The following is a 16,839-nucleotide window of genomic DNA, read 5'->3' as shown; positions in this document are numbered from 1 at the left end:
CATTAATGGTTATGGGCCTGAGTCAAACCCTTATGAAATCAGTGGAAAGGCTGCTATTAAATTCAGTGGGCTACAGATCAGACCACAAAAGAGCTATAATATTACAGCATCCAACAGAAGCAGAACATGTAGAATCAATTTGGTATCTGCTATTCAGTTTGCAAAACTTGTTCTGTAGATAATCCGAATAAGATTATAGCAAAATATATTGTGTTTTCCTTTTCTATATGTAAAAGGTTCTTCAGTAAAAGGCTGACTATAACCTATTTTAGCTGATCTCTGGGAATAAACTAACATGCATGCCCCAAATATAAATTATGCCTTGTATTAAGAAATTCCAGGTATGGGGTAAAGTCTGCATATAAATGTACTGGTAAAATATGTTCAATCAGCATAATTAATTCCATGTGTCCCCAAGTTCTAGATTTGGACAGCTGTTCAATAAAGCACATTAGAACACAACAGCACTTTTTACATAAGCGTCACAAGCAAATTACTTTATGGATTTTAATCTGAACACATTTTAATTTCTACTGCTGGCAGTTATGGAGCTATACAGTGAGATACACAACAGGTGCTAATTTCTAGTGGGAATTGGATCACCAGACTCCTAAGATAATATCTTTAGAAAAGAATTTTTTTTAAAAGGAAGAGAGGAAACAGTGAGTTTTAAAAAGAACTATGTTTATTTTTGTTTACAGCAAATGCCATAAATAAAGCTAAACAACTCTCAGTGTGCAAAATACAGAATTTCCATGTGACAATTTAAATACAGAATTTAATAAAAAAATTTGCTCAATTAAGATTATGAAGCAAAATGAAAGCAAAAGATTTAGGAGGAGAGGGACAGAATCCTTGATGGCATTCTTTAAAGAAATGAAGACTCTGCAACAGAAGGTAAAGAAACATAGCAATAGCAAGTGATTTGAAATGAGACCATTCCTTCATAAACCTCATCTTAATGAAGCATGCAGCGTTTAAGTAAAAAAACCAAACCACTGAAATTATAAAAATCCATTCTTGTGTCCTAGCCTTGTGGTGTAGGAAATGATGGGTTAATGCCATGCAGCGAGCTGGGGGTTTTGTTTTTAGTTTTAAAAAGGGATTTATAATTCTTGTAAAGAGTTTAATGATACCTGCACGCTCAATTATTTTAGCACTATAGGTCAGCAAGATAATGAGTTTTCACACCTGATCCTATAGTCCTTCCTCATTCTACAGTAAGGCATGCAGGATGAATCCTTCACCAGGGGATGTTTACAAACGCCATAATGTTTTGTTCAGAGAGTTTCAGAATAATTCACTAAGATCCTGCATGTGCAATTGCATTCCACCATTGTCCCAGTGATTTCAATTAGAATATGCAAGAGCGCAGGGTTCCATGCTAATGGATCCATTTGCAGGATTGGTACATAGGTTCTCATTTGTAGCACTCTCTCTTTTTAGATTATTTTATTCAAAACATGCTTGGCATTTTAAAAAAATCCCACAAGCCCTTCATAGGAAATAAAAGTAACTTCTCATGCACCAAGACAAATCTATTATCAGTTAATAAAACAAACTCCAAAGTTGCTAATGGGGCATAGTTAAAACTGTTAGTTAAAACAATTGGAAAACAAACAAACATTCTAATTACACAACCCTGATAGTTTAATATTAGAAACCGAATTGCCTTAAAAATAAAAAGCACCGCCATTTTTATTAAACTGCCTATGGATCTCTGGGGTTTTTTCCCTCTCTTGTATAGGAATTTTTATTGCTCTGAATGTGGATTTTTGTTTTATCAGAAACTTCAACTTTTTTCCTCCCTGAATTTTGAGAAAAAATAATTCACATTTATACAGCACGGCTTCATCCAGATAGCTCAAAAGTGCTTTATGAAACTGGTAAGCATTACTATCTCCACTTAAACAAGACACAGAAGACCATCTGTAAGATTCTTCAGGCTCTAGTTCTGAATTAGTGCAGATACAATACTTGGAAGGAAGTAGGGTTTTATTTAATTAGTGTTTGAGAAACAATGGAGTTGCTTAACATTTAAAAAATGAGAAGAGATGTACATGCAGGGGAGGAAAAAAAGAAATGCCTTTTATAGAAAAATATATTTCTTGTATTGTGCGCTGTGCAATTGGTTAAAAAAATATAATCATGCTAAAAAGCTTTCATCCATTAATATACCAGACACACACAGTTTGCTCCAAAATGGTTTTAAACAAAAACCATGTAATGTTGTCAAACGATATTAGGGGTTAGTTACAATATTCTGTAACTGGCAAGCAGAACAATCACCTTACAACAGAAATGTTTCAGCCAATGAGTGGATGTAGAACTGGAATGTTGAAATGAACTAAAAGCAACACAGGATATCGGGAAAAGAAAAAGAAAAAGAAAAAGAAAAAGAGGAACCTTAGTTTGGCTATAAGTGTTATTCACAGATTACTAGGCCAAAAAAGTAGAAAAATCAACCAAAATTAAACTGCCTTATTAATTTATGAGTGATGGCTTTCTTCATTAATTTATAAAGGGGAATAGTTATGAACCTTACTGGTAGAATTTTAAAGCTAACGATAAAACATAAATGGATTAATTATACAGATACCAGTGTGACATTTTCAGCAATACTAACGATTTTGAAATGCCAGCAAATGTATAATTTCATGTTCTTTTATGATTATTATAAACTTTATAATCATGAATATGCCCTGAAATTTGTTGCATTTTTTTAATTAATCTATATACAACCTACGCTTAACTTCTTTGTCTCACTTTCTACTAATAAGGTTCATTTTCTTAAAATTCATGGTACATCACAGGTTTTCAAGCTTCTTACTACACAGTTATTCACTTAGACTACCATTATGCTCAGGCTGCTAAAATCAGAACAAGTGACCAACATTAGTGGAGAAATCTTAGAGGAAAAGTATTCTGTTGGACTGTTTTAGCGTCTGACAGTCCAACACTCTGAATCAAAACTCATGTTAAAAAAAAAAATATCAGAAAACGCATTTCTTAACATTCTTTAGGATTGCTGGAGTAACATAGTAAACAACATTATAGGCTTCTTTTTTTTTTTAATTAAATTTTTACTAAAGAGGAGTCCAGTATTCAAAATACTCAAGTAGCACAACAACATTTCTCTACATCTCTATACCTGCTTACCATATTACTGTTATGGTCACTGTCTCCTGTCAAAAGTCTAGCAAATTCTCACTGGAGTATGTTTGAGCATTAGTGGCAAGTTGCTTCAAATGACATGCTGTACTTGAAAACCATACAAGTTCTTTGTAAAAGTCTTTGCAAATATCCTCCTCATCCCCCTGAAAAAATCCCAAAATGCCTTCTCATTGAAAACTGTACATGGTTTCATTTTCTGTATTTTTTAAAATAAAGATAAAATTATCTGGAGAAAAATCTGTTTCTATTAAAACACCAAACTAGTTTTGTTTTTGAAAACATACATTCTTTTTACTGCCAAACAAACATGGAAGCTTCCATTTGGTCTTTTGCAATATATATATTTTTTTTTTCAAATCAACCCATATAAGGTCATTGGCAGGTGACCACTCCTGTTTGTTTTCTACCAACTGCTGGCAACATGTTTTCTATGGCTTAAATTAATACCTTTTTATTTGAAAAAAATGCTACAGATGCTTTTAATTTTTTGGAGATCTATCCATGTTTCTCCATCAAATACAGTTTTAAGCACTGAGATAGGAAAAGTATATATAATTAGCTAAAGGAGTCTAGACAATAGTTATAGTTTGGGGAATTGTTCAAGACTAATTGTCATCAGGTAGCACTATACATTCTAGAGAAGCTTTTTGGGTAAGGTACCTCATACTGAGATCCACCACAAAAACCTTTTTCTTCAGAGATGATGCAACTTTATAACTATTTTGATTTTTCTCCCATTAGCATCTTACACTGAAATAATAAAACATCTAACTGAAAATCATCAGTTTAAAAAACCACATTATTTCTAAGTACTTCTATTTTACTCAAATATGGCTTTTTGGATATCTGAGTGCAATATATTGCAAGCTAAGGGTTCAATCCAAAGTCATTTTCAGCACCTACAACTCCAACTGACTTCAGCTACAGCTGTGGGTATTCAACTCCCCTTTGGATCAGCCCCCAAGTGAAAAAAACCTCTTAATTTTGAGAATAAATAGCAGCTATCTACACTATGTTTCTTAGATCTGACTATTTCAATTAATCGTCCACTCATCTAAGATTTGCACTTCAAATTTATTTCAGGTTTAAATAAACTAGTATTACAGAAAATACCTAGTATTAACAAAGGATACCACGAGTAATACTTTTAAAAAGGCATGGCTAGAAGTAGGTGCCTTAAGTACAGTAAAAAGCTTTCAAAACATCTCCATGCAAGTAGTAAACCTTGTACCCAGAGCAAAAGATGAAAGCAAGAGAAACGGGATGTGCCATATTCAGGTTTCAAAACCCAGTCACTTGTCACTACTATCCTGAAATGTCTGAAAGAACATGTTCTTGGTCTTTAAAGCAAGAATTATAAAATGTAAACCCAGAAGCATAGTTGTTCACAGCCAGGAACCCACCCCTGCGCAAATGTTTATAAAATATCCTTCATTTAGTCTCCATGTTCTGGAAATGCATCTGGACACTGAACTTCATGATACCTTTCTTGTACAGTACATGTTTTAAATTCATAGTGTGTTTTGATTGCACTTAGTCTATTAAAGTGAGTTCTTTGTTCACTTAAAGCACATATTAAATTGAAATGTTTATAAACATACTGCAAGGCTGTTAATTTTGGAAATCTGAAAGGCACAAATTAGCAAGAAACTTAAGAATTTAAAATCTAAAGAACTTTTTCACCCATTCAAGCATGTTTTCAAATGATAGCTCTGTTTCCCGGTACATATGAGTAAGTACCTCTAGCAGCGCACACAGGAATGGCACACCAAGGCTCAAGAGTTCATACAAATAGGTATAGTTGTATGCATTGTCCCTCAAATGAAGGCTGATAGCGTGCAGAAAACCATGCATCCAGTTAGAAAGGCGTCTTGGAATGTCAAGCAGATCCCTCGTCACCCTAAGGGGCCAGCTTAGAGATTTCCTAGAGAAGGAAGTCATGATACCTGGGGGCCTGTCTTCTGGAACGCTAACAGTAGTAGAAGTACTTTCTGTGGTGGTTTCGGGGTGCTTGGGTTCCTCTTGCGTCCACATTTCTGTTTCCACCTTAAAAAAGGAAAATTAAAAGTAAGTGCACACGGGCTGAAATATAAATGTCTTTAAAAGGATTAATAGATTCCATGGCCAGAAAGGACCATCTAAGTCCAGTGGTTCTCAAGCAGGGGTACACGTACCCGGGGGTATGCAGAGGTCTTCCGGGGGTAATCAACTTGTTAGATATTTGCCAATTTTACCACAGACTACATAAAAAACACTAGTAAAGTCAGTACAAACTAAAATTTCATACATTGACTTGTTTATACTACTCTATATACTATACACAGAAATGTATATTTATATTCCAATTGATTTATTTTAGAATTATAGGGTAAATGAGAAAGTAAGCAATGTTGCAGTACTAGTGTGCTGTGATACTTTGTATTTTTATGTCTGATTTTGTAAGCAAGTCATTTTTAAGTGAGGGGTAAGTGGGGAGTAAGTAAAACAAAGACTCCTGAAAGGGGTACAGTAATCTGGAAAGGTTGAGACACACTGATCTAATCTATGATCATCTAGTCTGACCTTCTGTATAACACAGCCCATAGAACTTTCTGCAAATAATTGCTAGAACATATCTTTTAGAAAATGCATCCAATCTTGATTTAAAAATCACCAGTGATGGTAAGTTGTTCCAGTGGCTATTTATTCTCACTGTTGGCACAATACTGTATATTCTTGGTTCTGACACCTACAGGTGAATTATGTAATGTAGCGCCACAAATTCCCACTCTATCTAAATACACAAACATGCAATCCAAGACTGAAATATTTTATCTTCATAATTTTTAAAGTGCCTCCTCCATACAACCTTTGTTATTATTTGTATTATCTTATTTGTAGAATATAATTTGTTCTGCAGTTTGCTTTAGTCTATGACAATGACACACAAAGCATTGGATGGTAGCACAGACAAGTATTTGTAAGAGCGACTAACTTTCTGTGATCATTGAGAGAATCATCAACTAAAGTTCCACTTCTGATTGATGTCAATTTCAGCCTTACCTTATTGAGTCAGAGCTCACTTTCACAATGTTAGCTTATAGCTATTGATCCTCAAACCATAAATATGCCAAATGCAAAAGAATAAAAGGTTAGCATTACTTCAGGATACTTTCCCCCATTTTTGGGGGAGTGGGGGGAGAAAGAAGCAACCAAACACCACAAAACTGCCTCAACATTTATTGCATTAGAAGTATAACCGATACGTACTTTCTCTTGCATCTTTAATGTAGATCGTCTTTTCCTGTGCTTATTGCTTGTTTTACAGTGTGTAAAATGAGGTTTGCAGTAAAATTTACCTGGAATAAAGAAATGACATATTTAGCCTGTAGGTCCAAGCACTGAAAACAAGCCGATGTATCTGTAAGATGATGGAAGCAGCTAGTCTAGTTGTTAGAGGACAGCAAGAGGAATTGGGCTTCTGTTCTATTCCCAGCTTTGCCACTGACACACTGAATGACTCTGAACAAGTCACTTTCTGTGTACTGGTTTACACACAGGTGGCATTACCCCATGTCACATATCTATCACACAGAGCTTTGAGGTTTAATTAACATCAGCAAAATGCTTTGGAATCCTAGAAATGCAACCCAATTTCAGATGCTAACCAGTTAACCTATTGAACCTATTCCACTGTGTATAAAGAAACAGTCATTGAAGAGAGAACTGGAACCTAGGTCTACCCTCTTCCCTACTGAGTGCCCTAGTCCCTGGGCTATGGAGTTGTCTCACTCTGACTCTGGCCCAGTGAATATTTAGAGTGGAGTAGCTTTAACAGGAGAGACTGGAGTATTTTGGGGCCTGGCTCTTTCAAAGGCCGGAAGTTAAGTCACTTTCCTGAGCGATTAGAGACCCGAGTTCAAATCCCTTCTCCATATCAGGCGGAGAGGTATCGAACCTGGGTCTCCCACATCCTGGGTGAGTTCCCTACAGCAGACTTGAAAGTGGGACATTACTATCTGCCCTTCAGGTGTTGGCTTGTGTGGGGCTCAATCCAGTATGCAGCTTCTGAGAATGCCCACTGGATCAGGCCCTGCAAGTGAGATAGGCAGGGTAACACCTAATGTCAGTATTCCCTTGGGTTTTTGCTGTGAGATAGCCAACTCAGTCTGTGCCTGAGTCCACACACCAAAGCAGCAGGAACTCAGGTACCTGTGGACTTTAACGATAGAAATTTAGGTGCTCAGGAACTACAGGGTTAAGGCGGCAGCTGAGTACGGGTTTTGAGGCTCAGTGGTGCATAAATGTCGGACTTGGGAACCTAAAGTGGCAGTTAGGCACCTAAGTTCTTTTGTGGCTCTACTCTAAGTCTCTTTGTATACTGTGAGGCACTGGTACAGCCACCAAAGTTCAGACCCTATTGTGTGCATTTTGGGAAGAAAAGGGGACAGTCTCGTACTTTAACATATCCCTTCTAGAAACAGGGGTCAGCCAGAGAGGATCCCAACATCCTTAAAGTTTGGAGAATACTAGAATACATTGTACCAGCAAAAAGAAAAGGAGTACTTGTGGCACCTTAGAGACTAACAAATTTATTAGTCTAAATTAGTCTAAATTTGTTAGTCTCTAAGGTGCCACAAGTACTCCTTTTCTTTTTGCGAATACAGACTAATACGGCTGCTACTCTGAAACCTGCCATTGTACCAGCAGTTTGCTAAAGTCGCTGCTTCCAACTTCTGACCTACAACCTCTTTTTTTGGGGGAGGAGGGGTGGAGGGAGGGATCCACACTTTTTCTGTCTGTTTCAAATCTGCCATTAATTCGACCTCATTCTCACAGTGTATGTTGAATAAGGAAAATGTTTTTATAAACTGGGGATGATCAGGAGGCTGGAATGTTACTTTGGCAAGTGAAGGTCAATGCAAGAAATCACCACTTTTTGTCTTTACTTCAGCCCACGATCAGAAAAGTGACACGTGTTTGATATCTCAACCAAGTTTCCAGCAAACATTTCTTCTTTAAACAGAACTACCTAAACATAATTAGGATTCACTGAAAGGGCTAGGACTGCAATTGCAGTGGGAATACAGATTGTGAAAAATCAGCACAGGCAGAACTCGTCAATGGATGATGCACATCTCCTGACTGAACTACCTGGCCTCTACATTTTTATGCTCTGTACAAGCTTAAATATGCATATATTTTTTAAAAATTCTTAAATAAGTAGTTACTATATTACCTTGTTCTACATCAAAAGCATAGATTGCTAGGCGGAGCGTTGTAGAACATACATCACACTTAAAGCATTCCCTATGAAAGAAGTGGCCCTCTGCACTCAGCCGCTCCATGACATATACCCGTTTCTTGCAGAAGTAACAGATGTCTCTGCCACCTATAGTCTGAGGAAATTCTTTTCGCAGAGATCCCTGCTAAAGACAAGTAAAAGAGTAAAAACATAGGTAAAGTATTGTGTTGCAAATCAACTACAGTACATGCATATACTTCATCTAGTACATTGCTGCTTTATTAAATATCCCATCACATTTGCAGTTTTTACACATGTACTTAAGATGAGTAGTTGCTGTCAACTTTTCTGCGGTTTCCCTCTTTGTACTCATTTAATAGGATATTTTATGTTTATACAACACTTGAAAATTCTCACTTTATTAAGACTTTTAAGGGACAAAGTTTCAGCTGGCCCTGTACCCAGCCTTCACACAAGATTGTGTGCACACGTTCACATGTGCGCATGCGTGCACACACACACTTTTGTACTTGCACAGGTACAAGGTAATATTCACCCCCCAACACCCATTTGTTAAACTACAGCTTGCTTATACTCATGCAAATGTTAGCATTTGAATCAGCATTAGAATTTAGGCAGATGTTTGCACCTGCAAAGCACAGACATATGTACTGGGGGCTTAGGTGCTGAAAGTGTACATGCTAAAAATAAAAATCAACTCAACCCAGGAGACACTCTTCTGAGGCAGATCTAGCCTCCTGCTGTAAGTCCCACTGAAGGAAACTGCCACGGTTACAAATGCCAGAGTATGAAATGCTCTGCTAGTATTTGAAAATATATTGATGTATACCTAATTGTTTTGAGGTTATTTTTTTTGTCCTTGGATTGCCTGTACAGGTTTTTACATTGCTTCTTCTCAATGTATATGTTAATTGTGGTTTTAAAATATGGTATTAACTACTACTAAAAAAATATTTCAATGACATTCTTTATTTCCACAAGGTTTATTACTGATGGATCCTGGTGTCTGCAAGGCTCATCAGAAACCAAACAGACCAAATTTGGTCATGCTTCAGTTTTCCCACATACGACAAAGGTTGCAAAACCATCCTCTATTGTGTACCTTTATTCTACCTAGCTATGGGCCCATGCAGAACTGTCCCCTATGTATTACACGAGAAGTAATAATCTGCATGGAGGAGGAGGAGGAGGAGGTTGGGGCTTTGACAAGATACATATGGGCAAACATGCAGACTATACCACCTAACCTCCAGATCCCCACAGAGACCATTGTTTTGTGGTACCCCACTTTTTGGTGTTAGCCAGAATCAGGGCACAATGCACTTCTATCTTATGCTTCCCCTCTAGCTGTGCATTTTGTGTGTGCTAATAAGTGCAAGTGCTAGTCAACATTTGCCCCCTGCATCCCACTTGCCAAAATAGATTTCTAAACACAAACATTTCCAAAATATACAAGTACACAAGTGAAAAAAGCAAGTCGCAAATACTACGTTAATGGAGCATTGACAGTGATGAACTATCGCTAAGCTGAAACTGCATATTAGTGCTTGCTAATAACCGAGCACCACCACACCACCACCTCACTTTGCCTTTCAATTCCTGACAACTTTGAACAGTAGAAGTGCAAGTTGGAGAAGTAGAATAGGAAGTGGGGAAAGATGTAGCTGTGTCCAATGACTGGTTCTGAATTCAACACAATATCATCATAGTTTAGAACTGCTTTCTTCAAAAGGAAACATGAATTATTCAACTACATATGTGGAGTGTAACTGTACAAACATGCACTTTAATAAACTTTCTTCAGAAACCACCTCTGATTAACAACTGTCTTTACTTACTGGTTGCACTAGCAATTATATTTAGTAGAAGCTCCCAAGATGTTAAGATACAGAGGCAAGTAATAAAACATAACAGAAGCCCTGGTTTCTGACATTTACAGATTATACCCATGCATGCATATCTTTTGCTAATAAGCACCTAGCTCTTGGAGAAGAGTTTAAAGACAGACAGAAAAGAAATTCCAGAATGCTTAAGGATCAGAATTGTCCCAATTCTAGAATCTTAAATTGGGACAATAATTCTGGAAATTTTACTCTTAAAATGAAGTTATTTGATTCTTTGTGGGTTTAGCCTTACCAGTTCTGGGGAGGAAAACTGTGGCTTGGGCCTGTGGTCATTCACATAAAGATTGACAAGGACTTCAGCCACAATACCTATTCCATGCGACACCTTTCCTACAGTCATCTAACCAGCAAAAGGAGAAGAAGAAGAACAGAAGAAAGAACTTTCATTATTTCTGAGAAAAGGATTGTATGAGAAAAGGACACAACTTATTTGAAAAAACACACACAAATGCAAGCAGTGATAAAACAGGCTAGAAATGAGAAAGAAGAAAGTCTAGCACATTGTGGGTATTGCCATGCATCATCTCCAAACAAAAGGAATGTGCTCTATTTTAATTAAAATATTTTTCTCCTTAATATGGTGCTCATTTTCTAAAATGTAAATGTTCCAAAGAGGATGAGAGGAATGGAAACAATTTCACAATGAAGATTCACCAATCTCAGTGCTTCATAAAACATTCCACAAAAGTTCAAAGGAAGCTTTGTAAGAAAACATTCAGTTAATATTGACAAACTGTTCATTATTTTCCTACCTAACCACTCTTATCTTATAATTTTGATATTAGAAACAATTTGAGAGGCTTGGAACCAACTGCTTAATATAAATTTAACAACCCCGCCCCCCTCCAAAAAAAAAAAACCCACCACCACCCTGAAGGTGATGCCAAAACAGATCACTGCAGCAAAAGCATAAAATCATATGAACAATATGAATTTATGGATTAAAACGAGATAACAAAAACTAAGTGAGGAAATGTAGGTTAGGGAAACTAGTAATGGCAGATTATATCTTCGTCTGCTCCTAACAGTTTTTAGTTATGACAAAATATTTTAAGCATATTGCATCAGTTATGAATGGCCTATTTAATTAAAATAAAATGCACAGAACTAACACTCCCATATATTAGAGACATAAGGCAGGTCAGGTAATATCTCTTGTTGGACCAGCAACAGAAGTTGGTCCAATAAAAGATATTACCTCACCTACCGTCTCTCTCATATCCTGGGACCCACATGGCTACAACAACATCACAAAGAACTTGCATCTATTGGTATTTTATGCGGATACATTCGACAACGATTAGAAAGGGAACAGGCTGGCATCAATCTGCTTAATTACACCATTTGCACCATAGTGGTTAGGTTATTCTTAATTACATTTGTAAAATGAGCAGGACTGCAAGAACCATCCAGTCCCATACTTACATCAGACAACCTTTGTAAGCCACACTGTAGTTCTTCAGAACAATATTCTCAAGGCAAAAAAACAAAAAACAAAAAAAAACCACGCATAGCATCTGCCCTAAACTCATTATTAATAATTATTATAGAATTTCCAGTCTCTGCTTAAACCAACAGCATTCACTTCAGCCTGAGCTGGGGCAGATATTGAGTGATACCACAGAAGCAGCTATGGCTTAGGGAAGAAGCTACTCTGTTCTGGTAATAATACATCAGCTGCTTGAGCTTAACTTCCTCTTGGTTCCTTACCCTGAAAACTTTTTGCCTAGTGAATTACAATTCCCCAGGGATCAGCCTATATGTATTTTTCTGTGCTCTCATATTTATTTATTTTTTAATTTAGACTGAGTCTCCATTAATGCACAATTTACAGTGGAGCGCTCATGGAAAAATTCAGTACTTCACAGGAGGACAAAGGAACTGAAGAAATTAATCATGAGGAAGACATACAACTAAGACTATGACATTTGATTCAGAAAGTGCTTGACCCTGGAAAGTACAGAGCACTCTGGATCTGTTCCATACAACAATAAAATGTGCTTAACTCAAACCATGTGAGCATTGACTTTGATGCGACTACTCACGTGTTTAAAAACCTTAATGACTAGTACTAATGAATCGTCAGGTGTGTTATGAATAAAGGGTGTGTAAAATCAGTCTGGTTGTGAAAAAAGGCAATGGTCACAAACTGAAAATTTAAAACACTGAAAGTCATGTATTGCATTATCTTAAACCGAAATACCTTTCATTGCGAAATACAAGCTATTTAAATACTCAAATGCTTTTAAATATCGACCCATAAGTATTTATCCCACTGACTGATGGCCCAGCCTCTCCACAGCAGTAAGATAGAAAGGTGGGGGGGAGAATTACTACTGCTTTCTAGTCTCAGGGCATGTCTACTTATACAGTACGGCAGCTCTCCCATGGGCATAATAAAACTACCTCCGCGAAAGGCAGAAGCCATGTCAGCAGCAAAAACTCATGATTGCTTATGTCAGCATAAATTATATTGCTCAAGGGAGTGGTTTATTCACCCAAGTGACATAAGTTATGCAGACATAAGCTGTAGTGTAGACATAACCTAAGCTTCTACAAGGCAGCAGTAGCAGGATGGGAGCAGCAAGTCTCTTAACCTGCTACCGAAGCTAGGACTTTTTCTACCTTAACTAGAGAAGGCATAGAATCCATTCCACAACTTAAAACTACTAGCCTCAGGAACGAGCATTTCTGCTCCCTGTTAATCCCACATGCAGCCCAGGTTTCAACAAAACAGCTCCCAAGGTTCTTGGTGAAAAGTAATCAGCCGTTTCCATCACAACCACTCTCACAAATGGGAAAGCCCCAAAATGATATTTAAAAGAAACCAAAAAGGTGAACAACAACATCCATGCAATCCATGACAATTGTTACAAACATTCAGCCTCAGTAATGACAAGTCACATTGGCTACTTTGGGGTGGGGTGAAAGGAGCATAAAGGAGATTTTTTTAAAAAAAATTTGTTTTATAAACAAAGTGCACGCATCAGAACCTCTTAAATGCCTAGCAACTTATAGCCACCAAGGTCTCTTGAATGTTAATCAAATGATATACACTTTTGGCTAGTAGATAAAAGATGAATAGCATGTATGCTACACAGACAAAGCCAAATAACTTCTGTTTGTTTTTTTAAAAATGGGATTAACTGCTGTAAAATATGTATATTCATCACCTTGTCAGGCCCAAGTAGTGCAATTCTTACGTACAAGATGGCATATTAAATTAGATCTTAACATTAATAGTTATGTTACTTTTCACTGAAGGTGAACCTCCCTCTCTTTCCCTTTGATTACATTTTTAAAAACACAACTTTCGCCCAAAAACTCTACATTTATGCAAATTTTAAGCAGCAATTTACTTATTGCACTATGGCTTCCTGAATAAAGAGGTAAAAAGCTCATTGAGACATCAGCTAAAGCAGGAAGTTTCAGCTTCATCTTGTTAAATAGTCATGTAATAATTTAAACAAACAACAAAGCTACACATAACTAGGTGGCTATTTGAAGGAGGGGCAAAATACTATTGAAGCTGACCTACATTCCTTGTTTGGTTTCTCTTCTCCACCCATTAAAACAATCAGTGCTGATATTAAAACAACCAAAACAGGAGCTAGCAAAATTGCACACCTACATCTATTATTAAATGCATATTAAAAGCAAATGACAGGTTTCAGAGTAGCAGCCGTCTTACTCTGTATCCGCAAAAAGAAAAGGAGTACTTGTGGCACCTTAGAGGCTAAAATGTATTTGAGCATAAGCTTTTGTGAGCTACAGCTCACTGCATCGGATGCTTTTCTAAAATCAAATGTATTCACGATGAAAACAAATGCAAATTCAGTGTAAAACAAAAAGTGACTTCAATCCAGGTTGGTAGTGACCAAATGACCCTCTCCATAAGCATTCCTATCCTGTCAAATCACAGGGTAACATTTCCATCTGATGGCTGTTCAGTGGTCCATATAAAATTAACTTGATTGTCTAATATCCCATGAACACATGCCCACATCACATCACACAAATACAAAAGTCACTAAACAATAATGTTGTCAGAAATCTCAGCAGGTAGGATAAGAACTGAATGGGCTGGAAGAGTGAACTAAATCTTATTCCAGAAATAAGTACTGGTACTATCCATGCTGTACATCTACTGTAGATTAATTAAAAAAAAGGACAGTCTGCAAATACTTCAATATTACACCCTCCATAAACAATGACTTCAGACAATTTTTTTTAAAAATAGCAAAATAGGAGAAAACATTACTCTCAAATTGTTGATCCCAGACCTAGTTAAACGAATACAGAAGAAACTGTGTAGCCAACAGTGTTGTAACTTCATTTAAGGGGAACCAACTGAACTCTTCCTCCATAGCTACTGCAGTGATAACACGTTTTTAAAAAGCAGTTACTAGGCCATCCCATCCTTTGTCTCTTTTTCCTTCCAAATCTGACATCAATGACCAATAGTTCTTAGCAGTTTTCCAACTCTGAGCAGATTCGGTGATGATGGTAATCAAGTTTAAATGTATCATGACTGCAAACTCAAAATACAAGACAAAATGGGATTGGTTATGCATAGATGGCAAGGCAGCACAAACAGACTTAGTCTCCAAGTAGGTTAGCTGAACAGCACAGTTTAGACTATCAAATAAAGTCTGGTCCCTCAAGTGACATAAAAGGGCCAGACTCTGGCTTCAACTGGTCAGCAGTAAATTCCCCTGGTGTAGGAAAACTCCCCCTTGGAGTAAAAAGATGCAAGCAAGCTACTGTGCCAGCTGTCTGTCCCCTTTCCCATCCAATAGTGAGTGTGTGTGTGTGTGTGTGTGTGTGTGTGTGTGTGTGTGTGTGTGTGTGTGTGTGTGTGTGTGTGTGTGTGTGTCAACTGAGGGAGCATAGGTGTTTGGGGAGAGAGGAGGTGCCGGGCAGAGTCATGCTGTGTTATACCTATCTTCCCTGATGTAGTGTTCATTTAGGGCTCTAGGCCAGTGTCATAACTTAGAGCAGCTCCTTTGCTGCTCTAAACCTCATTAGGGTTGGAGTCAGCACAGGCAGCCCCTCAGAAATAGGGAGCTGCAAGCAGTTCCACAATGTCCCCCCTCCACTTTCCTTTGCTGAGCAGATCTCAGCTACAGGAGAGAATCTGGCCCCACATCTGTATACCAGAAAGATGATCTGCCAGCTTTCACACAGCTTAAATTAGTTATATTGCTGTGCTGCACCTTGCTTGCCTGCTACTGATCATTTACTCTGAACCTACAAACACTTAAGCATAATTTGGCTCATGCACGTAATCCCCTTGTGACTACTACTAAAGTCCCAAACATGCTTAAATCGTTGAATAATCATGGCCATAGTTATTGCTCTACATGACATACTGCTGCACATGATTTAAATATATCTATACAGGGCTGGCCCTACATCAAATGGTGCCCCAAGCAAGGAATGTCTTTGGTGCCCCCCCATCCATTTGTTAAGCTTTTGAATACCTTATCTTGTATTGCATTTATAGCCCATTTCATGACTTTGCTTCATAATTTGAATGCATGATTTATCCCTGTCAAACATTCTATTTTCCCTTTTGTTGCTTACAACAATAACAGCACCTTGAGCCCACAGCACCTCAGGTCACCTGCCCTAAATCCAGCCCTGCGTCTACAGTAGTGGTGGAGGGTACCTAGGTTTCCCTTATGTTGGGAAAAGGGTGTAGAATAATTTGTACACTTAAAAAGGGTCCCTTATGTTGCTCATAGGGCAACATGCAAAGTGGCACTAAGCAAATATCTAAAAAAGTGAATAAAAATTCAGAAGAACAATTATATTGAATCATATGATTGGAATTACCAGCTGAAAATAAGGGTTGGGTGTTTCCTACTCAGATTAATTTACTACTTAGATATTGTTTATGCCAGGGCAGTCAGTCAAAAAAAATTTAAAGAATAAACAAGTGCTTGTTAATGGTACATTGCCAAAGCTCTACAGCAGGTTTATCTGGTTGGTTAACTGCTTCAATATTAATTAATAAGCTAAGGAGTTTTGGGAAGAAGCCTGGGTTCCATAATTTTGAATAATATTATTTATATTGCCACAGTAATCAGAAATCAGATGTGCTAGTAGTTTTAAAACACAAAGGAAAACACGAAAACTGCCCCAAAGAGCATAGTCTTTTTTCCTCTGTCTCCTTTCCTTTAAGCTATAGCCACTCTTTCAATACAATGCTAAAAATTCACCAAAATACTTATTTTAAAATTAAAACAGCAATTACAGAACCTTTAATTAAAACAACTGCTCATGGGAGGTGTTTATTAGAGAACCCCCCCCTTCCCGAAAACCCAACCAACCAGTAAAATTATTGCTCATGAAAGTTTAAGCACCTGGCCTCTGATCTGAAGTACCACCTTCTAGGATTGCAAGCACAGGTCAGACCTTTCAGTCATTGCCCATTCTGCTGAGGCTGCAAGTCAAAGTTCTAACCAGTGTCCATTGTAAGATGGGTACAAATCTACCAGAAATTTGACTGAA

General features: G+C 37.4%; 1 protein-coding gene across 5 annotated transcripts in view; it reads right to left on the bottom strand.

The window, feature by feature from the left end:
- The window catches only part of MICAL2 (microtubule associated monooxygenase, calponin and LIM domain containing 2), a 187,606-nt gene that overhangs the window by 72,089 nt on the left and 98,678 nt on the right, over positions 1-16,839 (bottom strand). For 2 of the 5 annotated variants that reach the window (XM_043516720.1, XM_038404231.2), the window contains 4 exons: positions 10,556-10,663; positions 8,393-8,582; positions 6,424-6,512; positions 5,121-5,220 (listed from right to left, as the gene is read on the bottom strand). In XM_043516720.1, the coding sequence (XP_043372655.1) occupies positions 5,121-5,220; positions 6,424-6,512; positions 8,393-8,582; positions 10,556-10,663 (487 nt within the window). Of the gene's footprint in view, positions 1-4,369; positions 5,221-6,423; positions 6,513-8,392; positions 8,583-10,555; positions 10,664-16,839 lie in introns of those variants that run through there. The other 3 variants (XM_043516722.1, XM_043516721.1, XM_038404233.2) reach the window with 3 other exon arrangements.

The sequence above is a fragment of the Dermochelys coriacea genome, chromosome 6 (genome assembly GCF_009764565.3).
Source record: "Dermochelys coriacea isolate rDerCor1 chromosome 6, rDerCor1.pri.v4, whole genome shotgun sequence".
NCBI classification, from domain to species: domain Eukaryota; kingdom Metazoa; phylum Chordata; order Testudines; family Dermochelyidae; genus Dermochelys; species Dermochelys coriacea.
Note: the sequence above shows the minus strand (reverse complement) of the source record. Positions and strands in the feature narration are given on the sequence as shown.